At 38.9% G+C, this 21804-nt stretch overlaps 1 protein-coding gene across 8 annotated transcripts in view; it reads right to left on the bottom strand.

Moving 5' to 3' along the window:
* nfia (nuclear factor I/A) overlaps window positions 1-21804 on the bottom strand; it is a 154221-nt gene that overhangs the window by 93766 nt on the left and 38651 nt on the right. For all 8 annotated transcript variants that reach the window (XM_056256530.1, XM_056256528.1, XM_056256531.1 and 5 more), the window contains one exon: window positions 17806-18334. In XM_056256530.1, the coding sequence (XP_056112505.1) occupies window positions 17806-18334 (529 nt within the window). The remainder of the gene's footprint in view (window positions 1-17805; window positions 18335-21804) is intronic.

The raw sequence follows: 21804 nt of genomic DNA, 5'->3' as shown, positions 1-21804 counted from the left end.
TGGTCAATATTATGTCATGTCATATTCAATTATTTGATTTTTTTTTTTTTTTACTATAAATTGCACTAAAATGGCATCAGATTTTAGCCAACAAAAATAACTTTTATATAATAATAATATATTATTTATATAATAATTTTGACATGAAACTATGTCAACAATGCTAAATTAAACCAATTATTTGTTTATTATTTAAATGTATCAATATTTGACAACACCCATAACTGTCTTTGTTGTGAAAATGTGAGCTACTGATGTGCGTTTTCCGTCTTGATGTCTTTTGACACAAATAATTTTTAAATTTAGTCATTCATTTGTCAATTTTCCTTTGATTTTCTCAAATTTTATATAGTATTATAGAAATTAAAATTAATTCATTTATTTGATATGTAAGTGCAAAATGAAACCTCATGTTCAAACATTTTATGCATCTATGTAAAGATGTATCAACAAAAACAACATGCCCATTTTTCATCTTTGTTGTCATTCACAAAATTAGAAAATATCAAACATTTTAGTCAGTATTTCATTGCTGAGATTAATGTCTGCAATATGTAGCTGTCAGAACGGCGATTATAAGTCGTCTAATAGGCATTTACAGCATTTCCCTTGTAATAAGGTAAAAAATCTAGTTACAATCAAAACCTCATTGCTAACAGATGTTCAAATAAACCGTTATAATCTTTCTCTCTCTCTCCCGGATTAAACCGTGAGAATCAAGCTCCATATTTATTTGCACGCCGAGTCGCAATGATTCTAATTCCAATCAATTTCAACAAATCAAAAGCTAATCCTTTGAATCCGAACTAAAGCCCGGACTTCAAGAGCCCACCGTCAGCATGTTCTATCAATTTAATCCTGATCCAGATTGAGAAACATGCAGCCCGGTCCCTGATAGAACACTGAAAAGAGGCTCGAGTCATGGGAACGACTACAGCTGAGACGCACATGTTACTGGTGCGTCCGCATTCATCACAGGCCGTCGCAGTAATTGCAGGTGAGATACATGACGAGGACAGGGATGGAAACCTAATGCCAGCTGATCGATCTCACATACGCGTGCGTCGCTGCTACTTTAACCAAAGCCATTTTAGCTCCAACATATCTTGAGAATGAGAAACCAGGGGATTCCCCTGCCATCCCTCGCTATTGAGAAACGGTAAGCCCAACACAATACGACGCAGCAACGTCAACAAACAAAAACAAAAGCCTCAATCAAACCCCTCCCCTCTTCAGCATCAATAATACATTGCAGGCTGGGAAGGGGGGAGGAGAGAAGCCACAGTGATGCCAACAGGCCATGGTACTGCACTGTTATCAGGCTTTCCCAAGCAAACCCCTACTTAAATTCCCCTCTAATTCCCCTGCACACGGCCCGCTTTCCAGATGGGCCCTGAGCCTCATGGCCTGCCAGCAACAGCTTGCGCCGTGTTTGTTGAAAACAAAGATGACGGATTAAATATCATGTGCTGCACAGGGGGACGGAGGGGGAAAAAGAGATAATTCCATGTTTCCCGAGCAAATAAGGTGAGAGCTGAGAGGATACAGACCTCTGTATAGTGCAAATATTGAGCGGGACAACAGCGGCATCTTCTCAAACATCTTCCTTTACACCAGAGAGGCGTCTTTCTATCTCCCTCTCTCTCTCTCTCTCTCTCTCACTCGCCATTGTTTGTTGCGGATCTGTCCTCTGTGACATCCCCGGCGCTCAACTGCACTCGGTTTAATTATGGAGTTTAATCTAATGACATCGCACTGACTCAAATCATGTCCTCATGTTTCACTTTATGGGCTTTCCAATACAAACACTTTTATTTTTAGGCAACTATGAATCGCAAACAGTGCCAGCACAGTGGGGAACAGCTAGTGAGCTGGTAACACTTTATCTGAAGACTCTGTAGTCGAGAAATAAAGGTTGTCCAACTTTTTAGATGCGACTACAATAAAAATTGTGGATCACCTAGCACCTCAAATTTGGGAGAAACCATGAAGTACCTGAATAATAACAATATTACTCCTACTAATAATTATTAGTAGTAGTAGTAGTAGTATGGCATTAATCATATTTCTTTTGTGTGTATATATATATATATATATATATATATATATATATATATATATATATATATATATACAAATGAAATAAAAATAGAAATGACATCAACACAAAACAAATTATTATATTTAAAACATATTTGTTTTTATATTAAGAATATATAAATGTAATAGCTATAATTATGTAGTGTATATATATATATATATATATTATATATATATATAATAACAACAGCATTATAATAAATAAATATATAATTTAATGTTGGTTCTTGTAGTCAATTACAATTAGTTTATTAAAAAAATAATGCCAATAAATTGATGGACCATCTAACACCTCAAAAGGTGGAAAGCCACCAAGTATCATATGTATTAATAATAATAATAATAATATTAACACATTATACATTTTACATAAGAGTAAAAGAAAAAAAAGTATATATATATATATATATATATATATATATATATATATATATATTAAATATATATAAAAAAAAAAAAATATATATATATATATATATATATATAACAATAATATATTTGAATAAAATAAATAAATAAAATCAATTAGTTTTTACTGTCTCTGTATATTAAAAATGGCAACAACAAAAAATGTGCTATGTCATAAACTAAGTCAGGTTCAAGTGAGAAAATACCAATTACGTTTGAAACAAGCAAAACAATCATCTGTTTGTAAAGCATTCTTTAACACTCCAGGGTGAACCGGTCATCCTGGTGCCACGTCCATCTCACCAGCCATGCATAAATAGCGTCAAGTCTCAGGCTGGACCCCTGAGGGGGAAGAGAGCATTTGCATCGGATATTCCCAGTCGAGCTGACGGATATTTACAGTACAATCCTCTCTCGCTAGGACGACCGTCCCGAATCATATAGCCATAAACAGATCAATGACTCATGCTGTTCTGATAACTGAATACATGAATTCACATTACACAAAGACTCAGTCATTCCATTGACCGCTTTGAACAGACCACACATATCCCATTAATCCAAAAAGAAAGTCTCGTATCGAGGCCTGGCACAGTGGAAGCCATCAAGCTAATGTATCTTATCTTCAAAAGAAAGAGAATCGTACAAAATGTGAATTTAAGACGAATCCTTGAAGCTGACTGAGCTTTATTTCTGTGTGAAGTTGGGACTGAATGAAGTGCCATTGTGAAACACATCACAACATTGAGCTGCTTGTGTTGAGGTTTGATTAGCACTAGAAAAAGGGAGCTGCTGGACTCTAAAAAGGCTTTTGGAGGTTTACGTAAGCCAGTCATGAAAGACGCTGCTTAATTGGTCTTACAGCACCTAAAGCGTCTTCTGCAACCCTTGAAGCAGACACAGCACACACTACGGACTGCTTAGCTCAACTTCTAGCGTGCAGTAACTTTCGGTGTCATAAAAGCACGCTGAGGAATCTCTCTAAGGACAAAAACAAACAGGGAGGCAGCTGAATTATGGTTGTCAGGCCTGGTCACGCAGGCTCATTGTCTTCCCTCCCCTCCTCGTTCTCCTGTGGACTTCTGCGGCTCGAGAAAATAAACCTAGAGGCCTATCCCAAGCAGAAACTAGAACCAAACTTCGTTCCTTCTCCAAGCGCCCGTATGCTGAATCACTGTGGAAATGTCAGGAGCTGGAGAGGTGGGGGTGGAGAACCGAGCACTTGTCTTCATGTGTTTTGCGGTAGCACAGAGAAGCACAGCGGTCCTCCTGCAGAAGGCCTGTGAAAATATACAGGCCTGACCAAAACACTCCCCACTCATTTCCCTTTCATTTCCAAAACCTCAAGCACCACCAGTCTTTGTGCAACACTCGTACAGAGAAGCCAGAGGAACAAATGTATCTGCTCCCAGTTTCTGGGGTATAAATATTACTGTGGCATTCGCCCCGGGATAACCGCAGTGGTGGGTTAGTGAAAAAAGCAAGTGCAAAATTTCAATGCAACAGAAGACAAACGCGGCAGTTATTTTGTCTAGCGAACTCGAACGGTGCTCTCGGCTTTCTGATTGATGAAACATACATGCACGTACGCTGGAACATGACCTCGAGCACTCAGAGGCCTACGCATCGAGCGATGGCATCCAAAAACAAGAATTAAAATTAGAGGTTTTTGGAGTATGTGCATCTCGAATTTTTGGAGAAAAGCTGAGGTTTATCTGAACGTCAAGTATAAGGAGCCAGAAGCACTGTGGTCCTGTCGCTTCATTGCGGGATATGACAGCACGCCAGCAACGAAGGGCTACGCATATGGTTTGAATCACAAGAATACTAAAACTTCTTATACATTCCATACTTATCGCAGCCAAACCGGCATTTGGTACTTAATAGACAGAACATGGCTGTTTTTTTTCTTTTCAGTCTTTTCATGTTTCACACCCAAGATGAGTTTAAATATAGAAGGCATGGCTTCTAGAAGGCAAGATTTTTGCAATGTTATGCCTTGAAAACTTCAACATTTGCAAATCCTTCTTGTCAACTCCTAAAACTAAAAAGGTTTTGTCTTGATATCATCAGTAAAAATGGGTTGAAATTTACCATTTAGTTTAGTTGTTGGGGCCAATGAAAAAGTTGGCGGGGCATGAGGGCAACTAGAAATCTGAACTACTGGCCCAACTGGGGACAAAAAAACAAACTAGGGAAGCATTATAAAATGGTGATTGTCTAGTATGAGAGTCAAGGTAAAGCCTTCCACATTGAGTGTGACATACTCTATTATGAAATGATGTCATGATGTGTAGTTAGTACACATTATGTTACATCTTGTAGAGGAGACGTACGAATCTCAACGCCGTTTTTGATGGTCTGCTTTAATTGCGGACAGAAAAGGGTTGTTAAAATTGCAGATTGCTTTTATCTTGACGAGAAACGCTTAGGATTAGGTCTCTTCAGTCGGCCTGCATAGTTTTGGAAAAGTGGTGGGGGGATGCAACAAGTTATGCAAATTTGATGTTAATTAGGCAAACGGTGAATTAGCATATACTAGTACAAACCAGCCCATTGGAATGGGAGTGTGGGAATGGAGAGGCTGGGGGAGCCAGCTGTACCCCTCCCTCTTCAATCACCACTGAACCCCCCCAACTTCACTTGTGCCCTGTGCCTCCCTGCAGGGCACTGACATATTGTGGCTTTTTGCCTGAGCGATAGTCTGACGCATAATGTCACCTCGGCCTGACCGATGCTGAAGGGAGAAAAAGGTGTGCACGGAAAAAAGAAGTTTCTTTTCGCTTGACACTAAATCTTTGCCAAAGCTTTAGTGTGCAACTCTCGCTGGGCCGGCCCCATAGAAACGGCCACTCATGAGGTTATAATGGAACATAAATGAATGAATGGCGATTCACATGCTAATGTGAAAAGAGGAGGAAAGGGAAAGTTTTGTTGTTTTTTCTAATTTTTCGATGTTTCTTTCCTGCTCAATCAGCGTTTTGTTCGTCGCAGCTTTCGTTCATGGGAATGCGTAAATGCGGCTAAAGTGCAGAAGAAACACAACAAGGACTCTGTGTCATTAACATGCTAAAAGAATTCGTAATTGGTTAAGGTATACGTTTTTTAAGTATGGATAAACCAATCAAAACTAGGGCTGCAGGTTGGGATGAAAAAAAAAGTCAATAATGAAAACTGCTGACAACTGTTTTCATAACCGATTACTATCAATTTTTGCCAGTAGTACTCGCAGTCCCTTATCAAAACAAAACAAAATAAGTATTTTAAATATCAAGGCATTAAATTAAGTGAAACTTTCTGTAGGTCTGATTGCAGTTATATTATCATATCTGATTTTGTTTTCCATTTTATCTCTTTTACAGCTGCACTGTGTCCAAATAATTCTGGCTGCATCTAGAATAAGAAGAGGGTGATATTTTAGGCCTGAACTGAAATACACAACCCTGGCAATTCAGTTTCTACCCCATGTTCCTTTAATACAGTCAACTCAGCTTCTGACTGAAGCAAACACTGATGTTGACATGAAAGTGTGTAAAAGCATATGACATATCGACAGCCCTGCCTCCATGCCTGGCGTAGTATCCAGCACTGCATCCAACCAAGTCAGTCTGGGACTCCATCCAAACTCTGACCAACCAAATTACAGACTTCATCTCGTCGCTTGCTCCCTTACTGGTCACAGGCTTTTTCATTTAAGCCCTTTCGATGACCTCCTCCTAGCTAATCCAGTAGAGAAAAGTTAAAAGGTCCGTTTTCAGCCTGCAAACCAAAATAATCATTTTTAAAAGCTGGTATTATGCTGGTTTAGCGACAATACAAAATCGTAGACGTCAAATACCAACAATGCCGTACACTGCTGACCACACAAATGCAAGCAAAGGCGTTTCCGACCTCGGCACATTTTAGAGGACACAGCTTTGTGTGCCGTCTGTTTCTGAATTAAAGCATTTGGAAGACATTAGCTTATACACCCCTCTCCGCTTCTTCTCCTCACTCTCTCCACCCTTGAAAGCATGTGGTGACCCAGGGATGTGTAAAATGGGGTCCAAATGAATTGCTTGGGCACTTGAGCTCCTCTTCCCATTACGGCGTGCTGCCCTACCTGTGTTGAGTCAGCAGCGCGCTCACTCTATCCTTCTAATGGACAGCGTTGGAATTTAATTAGCAGGAAGCCGCAGAGCGGCGGGCTGAAGAATCCCCAGGACAGAGGAAACAGCGGAGCAGCACGTGTCCCTGTGTGTGTGTGTGTGTGTGTGTGTGTTTGCCAACAGAGAAAGGATACGACAACAGGACGTTCTCTGGCTTGGGTTTTGCACTCCAATTGTGGTGATCAATATTTTATTGTAAGATAATTGTGAAAATAAATCTTTATTATTAATGATGCCAATATTGGAATTACAGCTGATCGTGATTTAAGGATTCTAGGCGATGATTTGTTGCTTACGCCATCATTTTGAGTGTTTTTTAGCATGTTAGCATGTCACTATGTGAAGATTATTTCACAATCTACACACCAACTGTGGTAGCTAATGTATTATTCACAGATAATTCTGGAGAAAAAAAATCTTATTAATATCAAAAGTGGAATTCCAGCTGATAATTCTAGGCGATGATTTGTTGCTTCATTTTGAGTGTTTTAGCATGTTATTTTGCTCTGTGAACTTTATTATTATCTATTAAAAATCTGTTTTATCTAGGGCTGCAACTATCAATTATGATGTTAAATTGAACACTGTAACATGTATGACGAAAAAATTCATTTGGTATTACATGCGCATAAACTACGATTGAAACACCATTATTGAATAAAATCTTAGATGATCAAAAAAAAATCATGTCGAAGTCATGTGACAGAATAATTAGCTCAGATTATTTTATTACGTTACTATAATCAAATTACTTTTTAAAATAATAATCTTTATTTTTTAATTAATCACGTTAAAATGATTGTCCATTAAAAGAAAATTAAAACCGTTGAAAATCATTTAAGCTAGGATTTATTTAAACCCTACATTTGATGTTGTCTTGCGTTGCATTTGTTGTTATGTTTTGTTTTATGTTTGGTTCGTCATTTAACTCATTTAACTTGTCTGCTATAAGGAATGAAAGGGCCTTTCATAATATTGTTTGTTTCATGACGTAATACACGAAAACTGTTGCAAATTTCAGTTAAAAAGTAGCTGAAAGGGTAAAGTGCAAGAAGTAAAATTAGTAGCTAGCATTATCAGCCCAGAAACTCAATATCAGTGAATCTCTAGAAAATATGAATATTTAAAGTCTTGGTTAATGAGATGGAGAGGCAATCAAACACAACAAGCTAGCTGATCAACCAAAAATTGCTGCAAATTTCGCAACTGTAAAAAAAAAAAGATAAAAAACTAAGGGGAATGGAGTGAAAGGCAAGAGCTGGTAAAAATCCTAATTGCTCATTTTCGCCTGTGTGACCACAAAAGGAGCAGTTGGGCTGGTTACAGTACACAGTTCCTCAGTCTGACTGTTGTCTTATCTCTGTGCTCCTGACTTTGAACCGTACATTGGCTCCTCCCAACCCAACAGTGGGGCAAAGCATGGCCTGCAGCAAATGTGAGTTGCAGCTATGAGTGGGAGGCTCATGTCTGGCATCTCCCACAGGAAGTGCTCCATACCTGTACCATTTCTTGGAATATTGACTTTTATCTGCTGAAATGTGTATTTAACGAGTGTGGCAGACAGCGATCGCCTTTACCACAGATAATGCAATCCCAGCGCTGGGTTTGTTATGCACTTTTATGTGTACATGAGGTTGCAGCAAAACTACAATAAATATTAAAAAAGGTAAATAGAGAAAATAATTGTGACTGAATACTTCCCTCAGATTAATGACATGGATTACTACTGAAGTTGCAGCAAAACTACAATAAATATAGAGTGAATAGATAATTAGGAAATAATATATTTATATTTTAAAATATAAAAAGTATATGATAAAATAAATAATAATATATAACATCTAAAAGATATTTAAAAAAATGCTGGTTGGAAACACCAAGATTTCCAAATTTGAGCTAAAAACAATTATTTCTAAAATACGAGAACATTTTTTACTATTTTTTATATAAAAAAAACATGAATTACTATGGAAAAGTCCTAATGATCAAAAATGCGCTCAGATGATTAACTACTATTGAAACGATTTGGTTGTCTTTAACACATGGGATGTAAATACTACTTTATTCGCAAACAGTTTTTGCAATATTCAAATCAATTTGCATACGAAATTGCCAACTTAGTTGGGAACAGCTTGTGACTACATACCAATTGAATTCTAAAACATTTCTGTTTATGTCTGCCAAACACCTCTAAATTGTGGTAAAATCACAGTAATGACCACGGCCAACAGGTGGCACTGTGATTTGAGCCCTCTACTTATCAACAGATCACACGTTGCATGCCTTCAACTACTGTTGGCCCATTAATAACACTGTCAACTTCGACTAGCACTGACAAAAGAATCTCTAAACAATATTCTATATTTCACAACACAGTGCCACGTTCTACAGCGCCAGCTGTTTCCCAACTGTGAAGTAATATAAACCCCACGAGCAAGAGGTTTCCCAGCGCCGACGCATCAGACTGGAGCTCATCACCAGGAATGTATAACAAAAGTGACGAGGGAGGGGTGAGGAACACAACTTGCAGTTAGGGGGTCTCATTCAAACACGCATGCGACGAGAGGGTCTGTCCCATTCTTTTTCAAATCGAACCAATTAGCTTGGTCACACAGCTTCCCGTTCCCAGATGGTTCACAGCTAATCAAGTGGTGCTTTTGTTTTGTCTGTGAAAACAGTTTTGGAAGTGTGGGTGAAATGCAGCCTCGAAGAATACGCGCTTCGTGATCAATTTAACGAGTCCCGGCGATCCCTTGTTGGTGCGAAAACAAAAACTTCTGTGTTAGTGTTATTCAGATGCATGACTAATGGATCGATGCCCCCTAAAACTCTTTCTTAATGAGTGATACTCACTCATTCGGCAAGTCCGGGAGCGACTAGACGGAAGGGAATGATTTAGAGATCCTGCTCTTATCACCGCTAATTAAAGAGTATCTTTAGTTTCCGACTGAATAAATGAAGACAAATCATTTTAAGTACATTATTTGAAACACCGAACACATGGTGGGGGCGAAAAATATCCTTTCCCATGTTGCAGCACTTGGCCTTGGAGTTGATGGACAGCAGCCTACTGAAAGGGGCAGGTTGGAGGTTAAAATGTTTTACATTCTTTCATTACGACATTTGAATTTCCTCCAAACATGATACTAAAAGGACGATGTTTACATTCTATCCAAATCAGGCTAATTGGGAGTTGTTGTTTTTTTGTTTTTTTTTGAAGGGGCGCCTCAGAAATAAGGAACAGAATCGTGCCAGAACTTGGGGTCTGGCTAGAAGTGTGCCATAGCCTTATTATCTTTATTTGCTTATTTATTTATATTTCTGCAAAACAGACAGATGGAGGGACTGAGGGCAGTTCTGGGGATAAATAGTTCAATAATTTAAAGTCAATTCCATACTTAGCCCAACCCCCTCCCCCCTGCATTCAATAATTAAAAACAACATCTGACAATATGAACGAACACACAACAAATACCAAACATAACCTTGCTTAGAGAGCATAAGCCTTGTTGGCAAATGTGCTGCAATTCTAAGAAAATCTAATTATAAATATATATAGACAGATCGAGAGATGACAAACTTTAAGTAGTACTTAAAAGTACTGTACAGATATTTTTCACAGATATCTCTACGTATTATTTTCAGTGATAATAATAATCATCATCATAATAATATTTTTCCAAGTAATCAAAATGTTATTATGCTTTTATTGTTAGAGATTAAGTTCCATTTTTACATATCTGTTATTAGGCGCTTCAAAATAATTGGTATCGTAAAACACTATCGTCGATCTTAACTTACTACATTATAGTCCAGATTATTTTCTTAAAGGTGGAAATGCAGACTACTAATAGTCCCTTAAAAAATGGCTCACTTGTTTGAGTGATAGGTCAGAAAGACTTCCACCCTCTGTGACAAAAATATGGAAACACCATGTCCTGAACCTAGCCTAATAAAACTTGAATGTCCAATTGTGGCAGGAATACATACTACAATACAGTCTAAAATACAATTATATTCAGTAATACTGCAAATACTGCTCTAAAAAGCACACTTGACACCTAAAGTTAGGAAATACTCCAGTATACACTCCAGTACTCAAATTCATAACTGTGCTAATATCCCCAATTCAAAAATAATGTAATGAAATTCAGTGGAAACGGAGGGATTTTGCATGAATAGCACATGTCAGTCACAGACCACGCAAAGCGATAAATCTGTGCATTGCTCAGCAGCAGATGGGCATAACGGGTATTGGGACAGCCAAGCAATTGTGGTAACATATTCCCTTTAACACAGACACGCATAAAATCCCAGAAACACGCACACAACAACGGCATGAGAGGATCCTGTACGGCAGCACACCCCCAGCCTTTCTTCTATATTTTACCAGCCATACGGTAGTTTATTTTCCACTTCTTTTACCATCTGTAGCAACTTTCCCCCACAGACACTCACAGCTGTCCTGTTTCATGTCTGCGCTCTCCTTTATATTCCGCTGTACAATGCCGCCCCTGCCTCAATCACTGGGCCTGCATTCTTCTCTTGGCAGTGGGAGTGGGCCTTTCATGATACCACTAGGGCGGCAACTATGGCAAACAGTTAAATATCATGGTGAATTTGTGTTTACAAAATGGTTTACCAACATAAAGTGTGCTGGTTTGAGAGATCCAGACGCACGTTGCTCAACATTGCAAACACACTGATCAATAGGCAGTGACGTACCGATCTGGCACTTTAACGCGGATCAATCTTCACATCACGTGACGAGGAAGAGATCCAGTTTGAGCAGAGATTTAGTGATGAAGCAAGCTCAGTCTGTCAGTTTAAACCCAGTTTAAGAGGCTTTTGCTGGCTGGGATTTGTTTTACGACATTGGTTCTGTGCTGAATGGACATTCCTGCCTATCACTTGGGTTCCTATTGGAGCCGATACAGACTGTAAAATTGCGGTTAACAGCTTATTAAACATAAAATCTCAATTCAAATGTGTCACATGCAGCTTAGTTGACAAATTTAGGGTGTTGTTGTGGAGTAATACTAAATAAAAAAACTATGTTTCCTACTCTACTTGAGACACACATGAGCTGTCTGCTCACCATTCAAATGAAGTCCTCATCAAGACCTAATACAATCAAAGTTTCTCCCGGCAAAGGCCTCGCAATGCCTCGTTTGCTGCCGGCTGGGTTTTAAGACAATGGCACTCTTGTTGAATGGCATGCACTCACAAAGGCTCCATTCTCAGAAGTTAGCAAAAGTTGCTGTTCCGTAATGAACGAGATGTCTACTCTCGGGAAGTCTAAAACAGTCTGATCCGTTAGCAGACGCTGCGCACAGTTCCCTGATACAGCTATGCTTGCTGCGAGCCATGCGTTTGGAAAAAGAACGTGGGCGAAAGGAAACGGTAAACACAAGTAGAATTGCGAATATAAAAGCAGAAACAAACAACAAAACCCGATAAACCGTTAAATGCCTTTCCATCGTTTATCCGTACTGCTACCATTCATGCATAAGTAAATTGCCGATCAAACTCCAGTGTCGCAAGATGAACGCTGTGGAGAGATTGCATTGGTTCTTTTAAAACTTTGCAAAACAAGAAGTGTTTGCATACACGCTCTAACTATTCAAATCGTACAGTTTTGTTAACAAATACCCTCATTACGTACCTTTTCCAGCATTTGACTCTATTTTTTAAGCTGCCAAACTGCCAGAGCTGATTTGCTGGTATTTCCGCAACAATTCAAGTTCACACATGACCTAACACATTTTACGCTATTTAAATCCAAAATTTCGCAGCATCCGCAAAAAGCTTGTATTCCATAAGGGCCTACTTAAAGGAACACTCCGACTTTTTGGGACTTTAGCCTATTCACCTTATCTCCCAGAGTTAGATAAGTCCATACATTACTTTTTCATCTCCGTGCTCTCTGCTCCTCACCACGGCGCGTCTCAGGTGCTGCGGTTATCACTCCGCCCAAGTAGCAGTGCTTCGCCTTCAGAGAATATAGTTCCCAGTATTTATACGGTTAAAATATGTCTGTGTCTCATGTGACTTTGTTTTTTGTACACTCTGTGACTATACAAATCACAACATGTAAAAAGGAAAATGTTTGCGTTTTTTTGTCACTTATTTGGATTAGTATGCTAGCTGCAACCATTAACATCCAGTCTTTGTGCTAAGCTAGGCTAGCGGTGGGTGCGTCAAACAGACTTATAGCACGCACGGAGATGAAAAAGGTATGTATGGACTTATCTAACTCTGGGGGATAAGGTGAATAGGCTAAAGTCCCAAAAAGTCGGAGTGTTCCTTTAACTCATTCTTATACACCAAAGTCATCTGTAGCAACTCCAACACAAGCAGCATTAAATAAATGTGTGAATAAAGGAGGATAAAAATAAAAATAGCCGAGCTCCCATCACGGCGCCCATTTCTCTCTCAGTGGCCGAGCGCTGGGACGACTGAGGAGTTAATACAAAACTAATTAGCAAAAATTGACTGGTGCCAACCCCCCTTTGCCATTTCCTGCCTCACTACACAGGGGGACAGCAGTAAGCCCAGAGCACAGGTGTACCGCTCACGCCGGCTCTAGATTACTGCCCACTGCCTCCGTTCTCGAAACCCTTCACCGCGCTCCCCAGGCCGCCGTTATGTCAGAGAGGAAATGGAGTGTGATGAGCTGCATTTTAAACGAATTTTGCATCTTTTGCACATTGGAAAAGAAAGAAAGACAATCGTTGTAGAAGCACAACAATAGTCGACACTGAAAGAGATGCATTAATGCACAGTCGACATTGTTGACATCTAAAAACCCTGCGTTGGGCGCCAACTAACATTGTCCAAATCTGCTAGGAAAGATCGACACTGACAATGCACATTAAACGGATTACACGAATTTGCCTCGCAATCAGGTTTAGGAGAAATATACCCACTAAAGGCAAGTGGCTGTGCAACAAACATCTTACAGTATTTCCCGTCCCAGAACCATCTGCTTCGTTTAATCCAATCACATTGCAGAAGGAAAAAAAAAAGTTCAAAAGGAGGTCAAATGCAATGATATTAAAACTGACTGTGCTGAATCCCATCATTGGATCCAAGCTGGTCCTTCATCACTGCGTCTCTGCCAGGGTGGTGGAGGGGGGTTTGTTTGCACAATCCGGGCAGAAAAGTCATAACATGACAATGTATTTTTGTGAATGGCCGACAACCTCATTTTTAATGAATGGTACTGTGTGAAAGAGCACAGTGGCATGGTCATTGTTGCAGTAACAGGGCCGGTCGGTGGGATTTAGCGGGCAGAAAGCAGGGGAGGATGGGTGCGAGGGGGTGGGGTGGTCCCAGCCCACAATGTGTACTGCAGTAACCACAACAAAGGTTGTGGTTTATCCCACAATCGCCTTAAATAGATCCAAATTATTGTTATTCCTCAGCCTGTGGAAAGGAAGAGAAATATAAAACGGCTGTAACACAAGATGTGCCAAAAGTCAGCCTGAAGATATCAGCGGATTCGGTTACTGGCATTAAAAAAAAAAAACTGTAGCCCTTGACCGGCTTTGCCTCGGCCCTTGCAAAAACTTTCAGCCGACTTCCCAGAACTTAATACGAATTTACAAAACTTATGACAGGGCGCCTCGAGCATGCGTCATCAGAGCTAACTAGTTTTGAAAGACACACTGTACAGTAAATCTGTTTAAGAGCTCACATGGAAGTGGGGCAGACGTCTTTACAAACATTACACACGCAAACGGTTTGTTCGACGTTGCTCTGGGTCAATTAAGGTAAGTCCAGTATAAATATCTATCAGCCTGGCTGGAAATGTACACACGGGCCTGGTCTCGCGTTTGTTATCTATCTGCTCCAGCGGTATCCTTCCATTGTGTAGTGAGACTGAAAACACTGCAATGAGACACAACTACAGTTCACAACAAGTGACATATATCACGACAATGAATTCAAAGAACTCTAATTGACTTTTTCATCAAAATAAGCACTTATTAATGCATCAATTTAATAATCTGACAACACAATACCCTTTTTTTTTTGACGAGGGTAATAATTTAGACTTAAACCTGAATTTGAACAGCAGCTGAATCTTAATCTCACATCTAGAAGTTTGTTTCTTTTTTACTTAAAATATTAATTTAAACTAATTTTAGTTTAAAAAGTTAACTATTTAAATTTTTTTAAATAAAAAACCTTGTGAGGAAAGAATTGGGAACTTATAACTTAATAAATAAATAACATAGAGATCTAAGAAGTAACATACCTAAGATCAGAGGGTTCTACAATTTTGCAAATAAATAATAAAAACAAACTGCCTGATATCCATGTACTTCTAATTAACCAATGCTAAAAGGAAACAATGACTGGTGTAATGCTAGTCTGGGTCTCCACGGCTATTAGCCCCTTTCGGCTGGTTTAAATGGCACACCACTCTGTGGCCCAAACAAAACCACCTGTTTTAACAGGAGGTCAAGAGGGCAACCCAAAACCAAAGCTTGCCCTCCGCTTGACTGGCTGCTAATGGGAGTGGATGTTTATCTTGGGGGTCAAATGCCTTGAAGATGGGGTCACGACCCTAACATCTTAAGCCGTGACCTCGCCCACGTGTGGAGTGCTCCTGCCGTAAATTAGCCATGGTTGCATGTCCTCAGGCCTCAGTGAACACACATTTCTGTCTTTTTCTAGTTCTCATGTTACTTTGTGTACAGAGATGTATAACATCTGACTAAAACAATAAACCGTACGACTATTGAAATTAGAAAGTGTTTTTCAAACACATATCCTAAGGGATATATTGCAAAAAGAATAAAATATTGCAAAATATTGCAAAAAATCAGAAATACAAACTCAAACTTACTGTACATTTTATGAGAATACAATTGAAAATTAATTTAAAAAAACATTAATCATTAGTCCAAAAATAATGACCAATATTGATAGAATTGAAAAATACAAGTCTAAATTCAATCATCATATAAAGCGATCGAGTCTGTACAGAAAATTTGGACTAAACAGCTCAATTCATTTAGACTAGTTTTAAAATCTCTTTATGAACTTTTTGATGCGTCAAAGTGGAAGTTGCGTAGCTGTCAACGGAGGGACTGAAAGCTCTCAGATTTCATCAAAAAGATCTTCATTTGTATTCCGAAGATTAACAAAAGTCTTACCGGTTTGGAACGACATAAGGGTGAGTAATTAATGACAGAATTAAAATTTTGGGGTGAACTAACCCTTTAAAATTACATTAGCTTTTTTTTAAACTACTAAAAGAATTGGGAAATACAAACTTAAACTTACATATTATAGAGCAATTATTGAAAAATATTGAACAATGGGGAGGATATTGAAGAAATTCTGAAAGAATTTAAACTTACATATAGAGTGGTGCAGGTATGACATCAGAACCCGGAAGTCTAATTGGCCACTGGTTCCTTCAAGACTTTCCTTTGGGTTTTATAATGGGGGTTTTCGATTTGTGTGTAAAATAAAGCCTGTGGAAAACATAACTTACCAATACTTTGATGTTTTGTTCTACAACGTAAATTACACATACCCATAGCGAAAACGTTAATTTTGAAGCACTTTTGTTCATTTTTGAAAACTTACATTTTTAATAAGTCACCAGATAAGACAATTTGTGTGTGTACATTGTACGTTGTAAAACAAAACGTCAAAGTATTTTCAATTTATGTTAAAAAAACAAAACGTTATAAAACCCCCATAGGAAAATCTTGCAGGAACCAGCAGCGAATTAGACTTCCAGGTTCTGGCGTCATACCTACACCACTCTATAATGAGAAAAATATAGAAAAAAAACAGCAAACATTAAGAAATTCAAAATGAAAAACTAGTCATTTGTTCCACTAGTTTATTTGAGTTTTCTGGTTACTTAGATTGAATTTAAATGTTCTTTTCCAGCAATGTCTGCTAATATTGATAGGTAGCTCTGTTATTGTCTAGATGAAGTGGCTGTGTTTGCTGGCCTGCACCCCTTTGCCCTGGCAAGACTGTGGGATAAATTTAATTACTGACTTTAGCTCCTCTCAGAAGCCCCACTTTCACCATCTGTGTATGAGGTCAGGCTCTCTTCAGATGGCTTTTAATCAAGGGGGCTCCAGCAATGCTCCACTGCTTTAAATAAGACAGAGGAGGAAACCTGATCGGCCTGTGTGCAGGTCAGAGATGAGGAGAGAGAGAGACTCCCACGTCTTTCTTCCTCTTGTTCTCTCGCTGACGTCTCTTATTCACCATCGAATCAAAAAGAAAACCTAACTTCGCAGATTAGGATGTTAGCAGGACGCTCCCTGCTGAATAGGCTTTCAGAACATCAAAACTGAGGATTTCGGCGGGCCGCGGGGAAACGCGTTTCTGTGACTGTGTCGTACTTATCCTCACAAAAAGCTCAAAGGCTCCGGGCCTTTGTGTTCTCACCAAGTCAAAGTGATTCACACGCTCCCGTTTTGCAACCTGCCGTCTGCCAGATACCACGGTTTTCCTACGAAGCGCTAAAGCTCACGTTTTACGGCTTTATCTCCGCCGTCTTCGGGTTACACTGCGTTTTCACTCTTTTTATCGGCACCTCATCAAAGCGCAAGTCGAGTCCGTACGGAACGCAAGGAACGGCGGATGCGCACGCTGCCAACTCTCAGACTTCACTGCCACAATTTGCGCGCGAGAGGAAATGAATGTAATTAAGGTGCTCAGTTTGCCTGGCGAAACAAAGTGCGCTTCTTGTCTTCCAAGAGAAAGCTTGTGTTTGTGCCGCTGTCAGTGCAGGATGGATCCCCTGCCGCCTTCTGCCAATTAACAGGCGCTCAATCAAATATTTGCACCGGACTTTTCCACAGGAATTTTAACTCATTATATTTTTGACATAAACAGAAAATTCACTCACAAATGAATTACGTATTAACATGTAATGTCTTTTTTCCCCTCAATTTGCATGTTTTATTTCATTGAGAAAAGTGTGGCAGAATGGAAGCAGAGGATTCAGTTTTGAGTTGCACAGGCCGCACTTATATTATTATAAACATGAAATGAACTAAAAAAGTACAATCCATAATTTGCGATGTACATTTTGGTGATCACATGGGTGTCGTTCGCATCTTTATACATTCAACAGATTTAGTGAATTCAAAACGGGACTTACCTGCATGCACGAAGTAGGCCAAGTACAGGTCGAGCTCCTTTACGGAAACTCCTATGTGATGCGGCTGCACGCACAACCCTGGGTTCGAGCACTGCGGAGACTTAACCAGCCTTTCGCCATCAGTACTTTCAAGCGGAATACCTTTGAATAAAATCACCATGACCAGGTCCAAGCGCCACACTTTGTCCGCCTGACGCAGGCAGTCAATTCTCCTCATCTTGCCCTTCTGGTCAGGGTTTGAGAGCACACAGCAAGGGGGCTTCTTCCCAGTGACAGTGAGCACAAAATCCTCGCGGAACTCCGGCCGGATGTCCTTGCGGAGTTTGGCCAGCAGCCGCGATGCCCACTTCTGCTTGACCTCCGGCTTCTCGCTGAGCAGCTCGTCCTTCACGGCTCGCTCCTCTTCCTTAGACATGCGCTTCTCGTGCTTCTTGAAGTATTTTCTCTTGCGGGCCTGCAAGTTGAACCAAGTGTAGGAAAACGCTCTCACATGGGGCAGCAGTGCTTCAATGAAAGGATGGAATTCATCCTGCGAAAAAGGACAAGGAAGCAGAAATTAGTCCACATGGACGCTATAAAACACAGTTCAGGTTTCAGAAAATCCTGAAAAATATATTTAAAAATATACACTTAAAAATATAAATGTAAACTAAAAGTTCTCACAATTTTGTTTCTAATAAAAAAAAAACAATTCAAACCAGGTGAAGTACAAAAACAACAACAGATTTTTCACAGCAGACACCATGAAAGCTAAACACGTGCATCTACATAAAATCCCATTTGATTATTTTGAAAAACGGCCCTCAACAGCAGGAGTGTTTCTGTGAACCGAGCAGGGCAGTCAGTGTGTGTGTGTGTGTGTGTGTGTGTAGCTCGTCTAGGACATATCTTGGCTCTCTGGCAAGAATGCTGGTCTTTAGGGGTCTGCCAGGGCCGAAAAAAAGCAACAACCGACCAGGAAAATTGGAGTGGCTATTTTTATCTGTTCTCCGTAAAAAATGCGCACACGATTCCAAAAACCGCGCTACTTCATTCGCTATCAGCGAGGAGTGTGTTGTTTTCACACAGGAGTGTGTGCGGGGCAGATTGTGCCGGGTTTTGGGATCCCTACACCTGCCGCTGGTGCACAACCTGGCAGAAAATCAATTTTTATAATAAAATGACAAAAAGACCAGAAAAATATCGTCCGCAACATTAACGCATCTCTTTGTACACACTCAAAGTCTAGCGGAGGATATAATCATGCAGGGATTTTTTTTTTTTTTATCTACAAAGGGAAGTATATTTTAATATTAACAGGATATTACTAAATCACCTGAAATGAAGTTATTTAGTAAAGCTGCATAATGTAATAACTGTAAACTTAAGGAAATATTATTAAATAAACTAAGCATTTTTAAAACTGTACATATGCTCGACTGAGCAATTATCAAAATAATAAAAAGCCTATACTGTATGTGCAGTTCTTTATCTGTAGGCTTGCATGACCACTTCTTTATTGCCTAAAGAAAAACAAAACAAATAAACACTAATAACTGGGCAAATAAATAACGTGTGGTTTCTAATATGAAATAATTTGGGATTTTACACCGAAAATAACTCAGGGTTTTTATTACATAGAGAGAATAATGGCAGACTGCCAATCACTAGAATAACATTTCCACAAACAGCAATAGCCCTGCATCGTGTCCCAAAACCGACCGTGCGAGTACGAGAGGGCTGCCAGCAAGCAAGCAAAGTGCACTATGTGCTGAGCGCAGATTTCATTTGAATAAGCACAGATATGAATATAACGCGCTGGGCCTCGGACCAGTGCCTTTAGAAATTTAACAATTAATTCTGAGTAATTTAGGAATGTTAATTAAATTAATTTCTCAGGCCAATTTCAAGCACTGCTGCTAATGTTTGTATCGTAATTAAAAATAATCACAATATACCATCAAGCAAAAATAAATAAATATTACACACAAAAAAACACACATAATTTTGGACGTGTATTAAGCTGTAGATTAAAATAAATATGGCACTGTTTGTGTAAGATTACTGCATGTTAGTCGTAGACTCAACAACAGACTCCATATAGATACATATTGCCATATCTCTTTTGTTACACCCCAGGAAATCAAGGATTTGCATAAGCATATATCATTATTATAGTGTACGGAACAATGTCTGTGTGTCTCTTGTAAGACACCAAAGCAAATGTATATGTTTAATCATATTGTTTCCTTCCTGTCTTGTTTAAGAATCAAACTCCCTTGCCTCCGAGGCATAAAAACTGTATTGTTTCATCCTGCATTTAAACCAGTGAATGAATTTCCTTATCTGCCTTCAACTGACTCTCCAAGTAACTTAATCCAAAGTCTGTGATTAATAACTGATATCATCTATGGTTGTGGCTTTTTATACATATATATATATTATGTGTTTTTATTAATTAAAAAAAAAAAAGATCTGTTGCAGACTTGTCTACACTCTTGTAAAAAAATCAATATTGAAAATCTCCAGACGAGAATCAAGCTCTCTACAGTAAAACATGGTTAACTTAACTTTCTGCGGTGCTCTAGAAATGTTTCTAAATAAAAGGAACGATTGCTAGAATTATGTGGTGATTGATACACAACAGAACGCAATTTAACATGCAAATTATTCATGTTTGAGATTATTATGAGAGCGTTTTCTTCTTGTTATAATTCTAGCAATTTGCGAAAACTGAACTGTAGGAAGATACTTGCTCATAGTGGCAAAACAAACAGCTCTTTGCGTTTAGGAGCGTGCTTGAGTGTCAGTATAGGGTCTGGTTAGCATGTCAGGGTTTTCCAGACTCCTAAAGTGTTTCAAGCTGAACCTCGCTGTCCTATAGTAAGGCCTCAGCAGGGAACAATAGTGCCTTGTGGCCAAAAGAGACAAGAGAGTGTTAACGCATGTAAAAATAGTACGAAAAAAAACAGACAATGTTAATGCACACGTCTCTAAAAAGACAACTAACGTGACGTTAATTCAATAACTAACGCAAGAGATAAAAGTATATTTCTGCATCAACTAAAATATAGGAAGGAGTTGAAAAATGTGTTTTGATTTTAAGGATTTTACTATGAAATGAAAGCTATATAAAGACGTGATTTTTTGGCACTCAGAGGACTATTAAAGACGACACACACAAACACACACACACACGCAGAGAGAGAGAGAGAGAGAGAGAGAGAGAGAGAGAGAGAGAGAGAGAGAGAGAGAGAGAGAGAGAGAGAGAGAGAGAGAGAGAGAGAGAGAGAGAGAGAGAGAGAGAGAGAAAGTAGCCTTAACACCGTAACAGAGAGGAAATCAATGGTCCGTCTCAATTATCTTCGATACAACTATGATTATTAGACCTTTTTAATAATATCACTGTTATATTACTTACATTAGTACTAATTTAAAAGAAAGATAAAAAAAATGCTTTAACATTTTTGTAAGACTTTAAACTACATTATTCATCTAAATGTAGCATTTCACTTATTTTTAATAAGTACTGTTAGTAACAAATATTTATAGTCAAGTAAATAAAATATATGAGCTACATGTGAGTTTTTATGTGAGGTGTCAGTTAGCGATAATGTGTCACATTTATAGTGATTGACAAATTATCAAAAGCTTCCCTACGGTTCTGCATGGATTTATAACAGAAGAAAATAAGCCCTAAAAGAAAAACTGAATCCAAGAAAACCTGAATCAAATCCAAGTCTTGCATTATCAAATCTATGAAAAGACGACTTAAAGTTTGAGCTTTCTCAGCTCGTCTTTCTGTGCACATTACACATAATTTGTCTTTTTTCGCATGAATCCTCTCCAGTGTCTCCAAACAGACTGTAACTAACATGGTCAAAAGAACGGCCCTATACGTGACACAATACTGAGGCCTTCTCCTTTGTTTTGTGCATTCAATAAAACGCATTTAACCAAACAGTTTAAAATCACATGAAGTCTACAGTATAACACTACAGCTTTTCCAGACCTGTCACC

This window comes from Rhinichthys klamathensis, unplaced genomic scaffold, assembly GCF_029890125.1.
Source record: "Rhinichthys klamathensis goyatoka isolate OS25496 unplaced genomic scaffold, OSU_Roscu_1.1 h1tg000127l_1, whole genome shotgun sequence".
Classification (NCBI taxonomy): domain Eukaryota; kingdom Metazoa; phylum Chordata; class Actinopteri; order Cypriniformes; family Leuciscidae; genus Rhinichthys; species Rhinichthys klamathensis.
The sequence above is the reverse complement of the archived record's forward strand: the minus strand, read 5'-3'. Positions and strand labels throughout refer to the sequence as shown.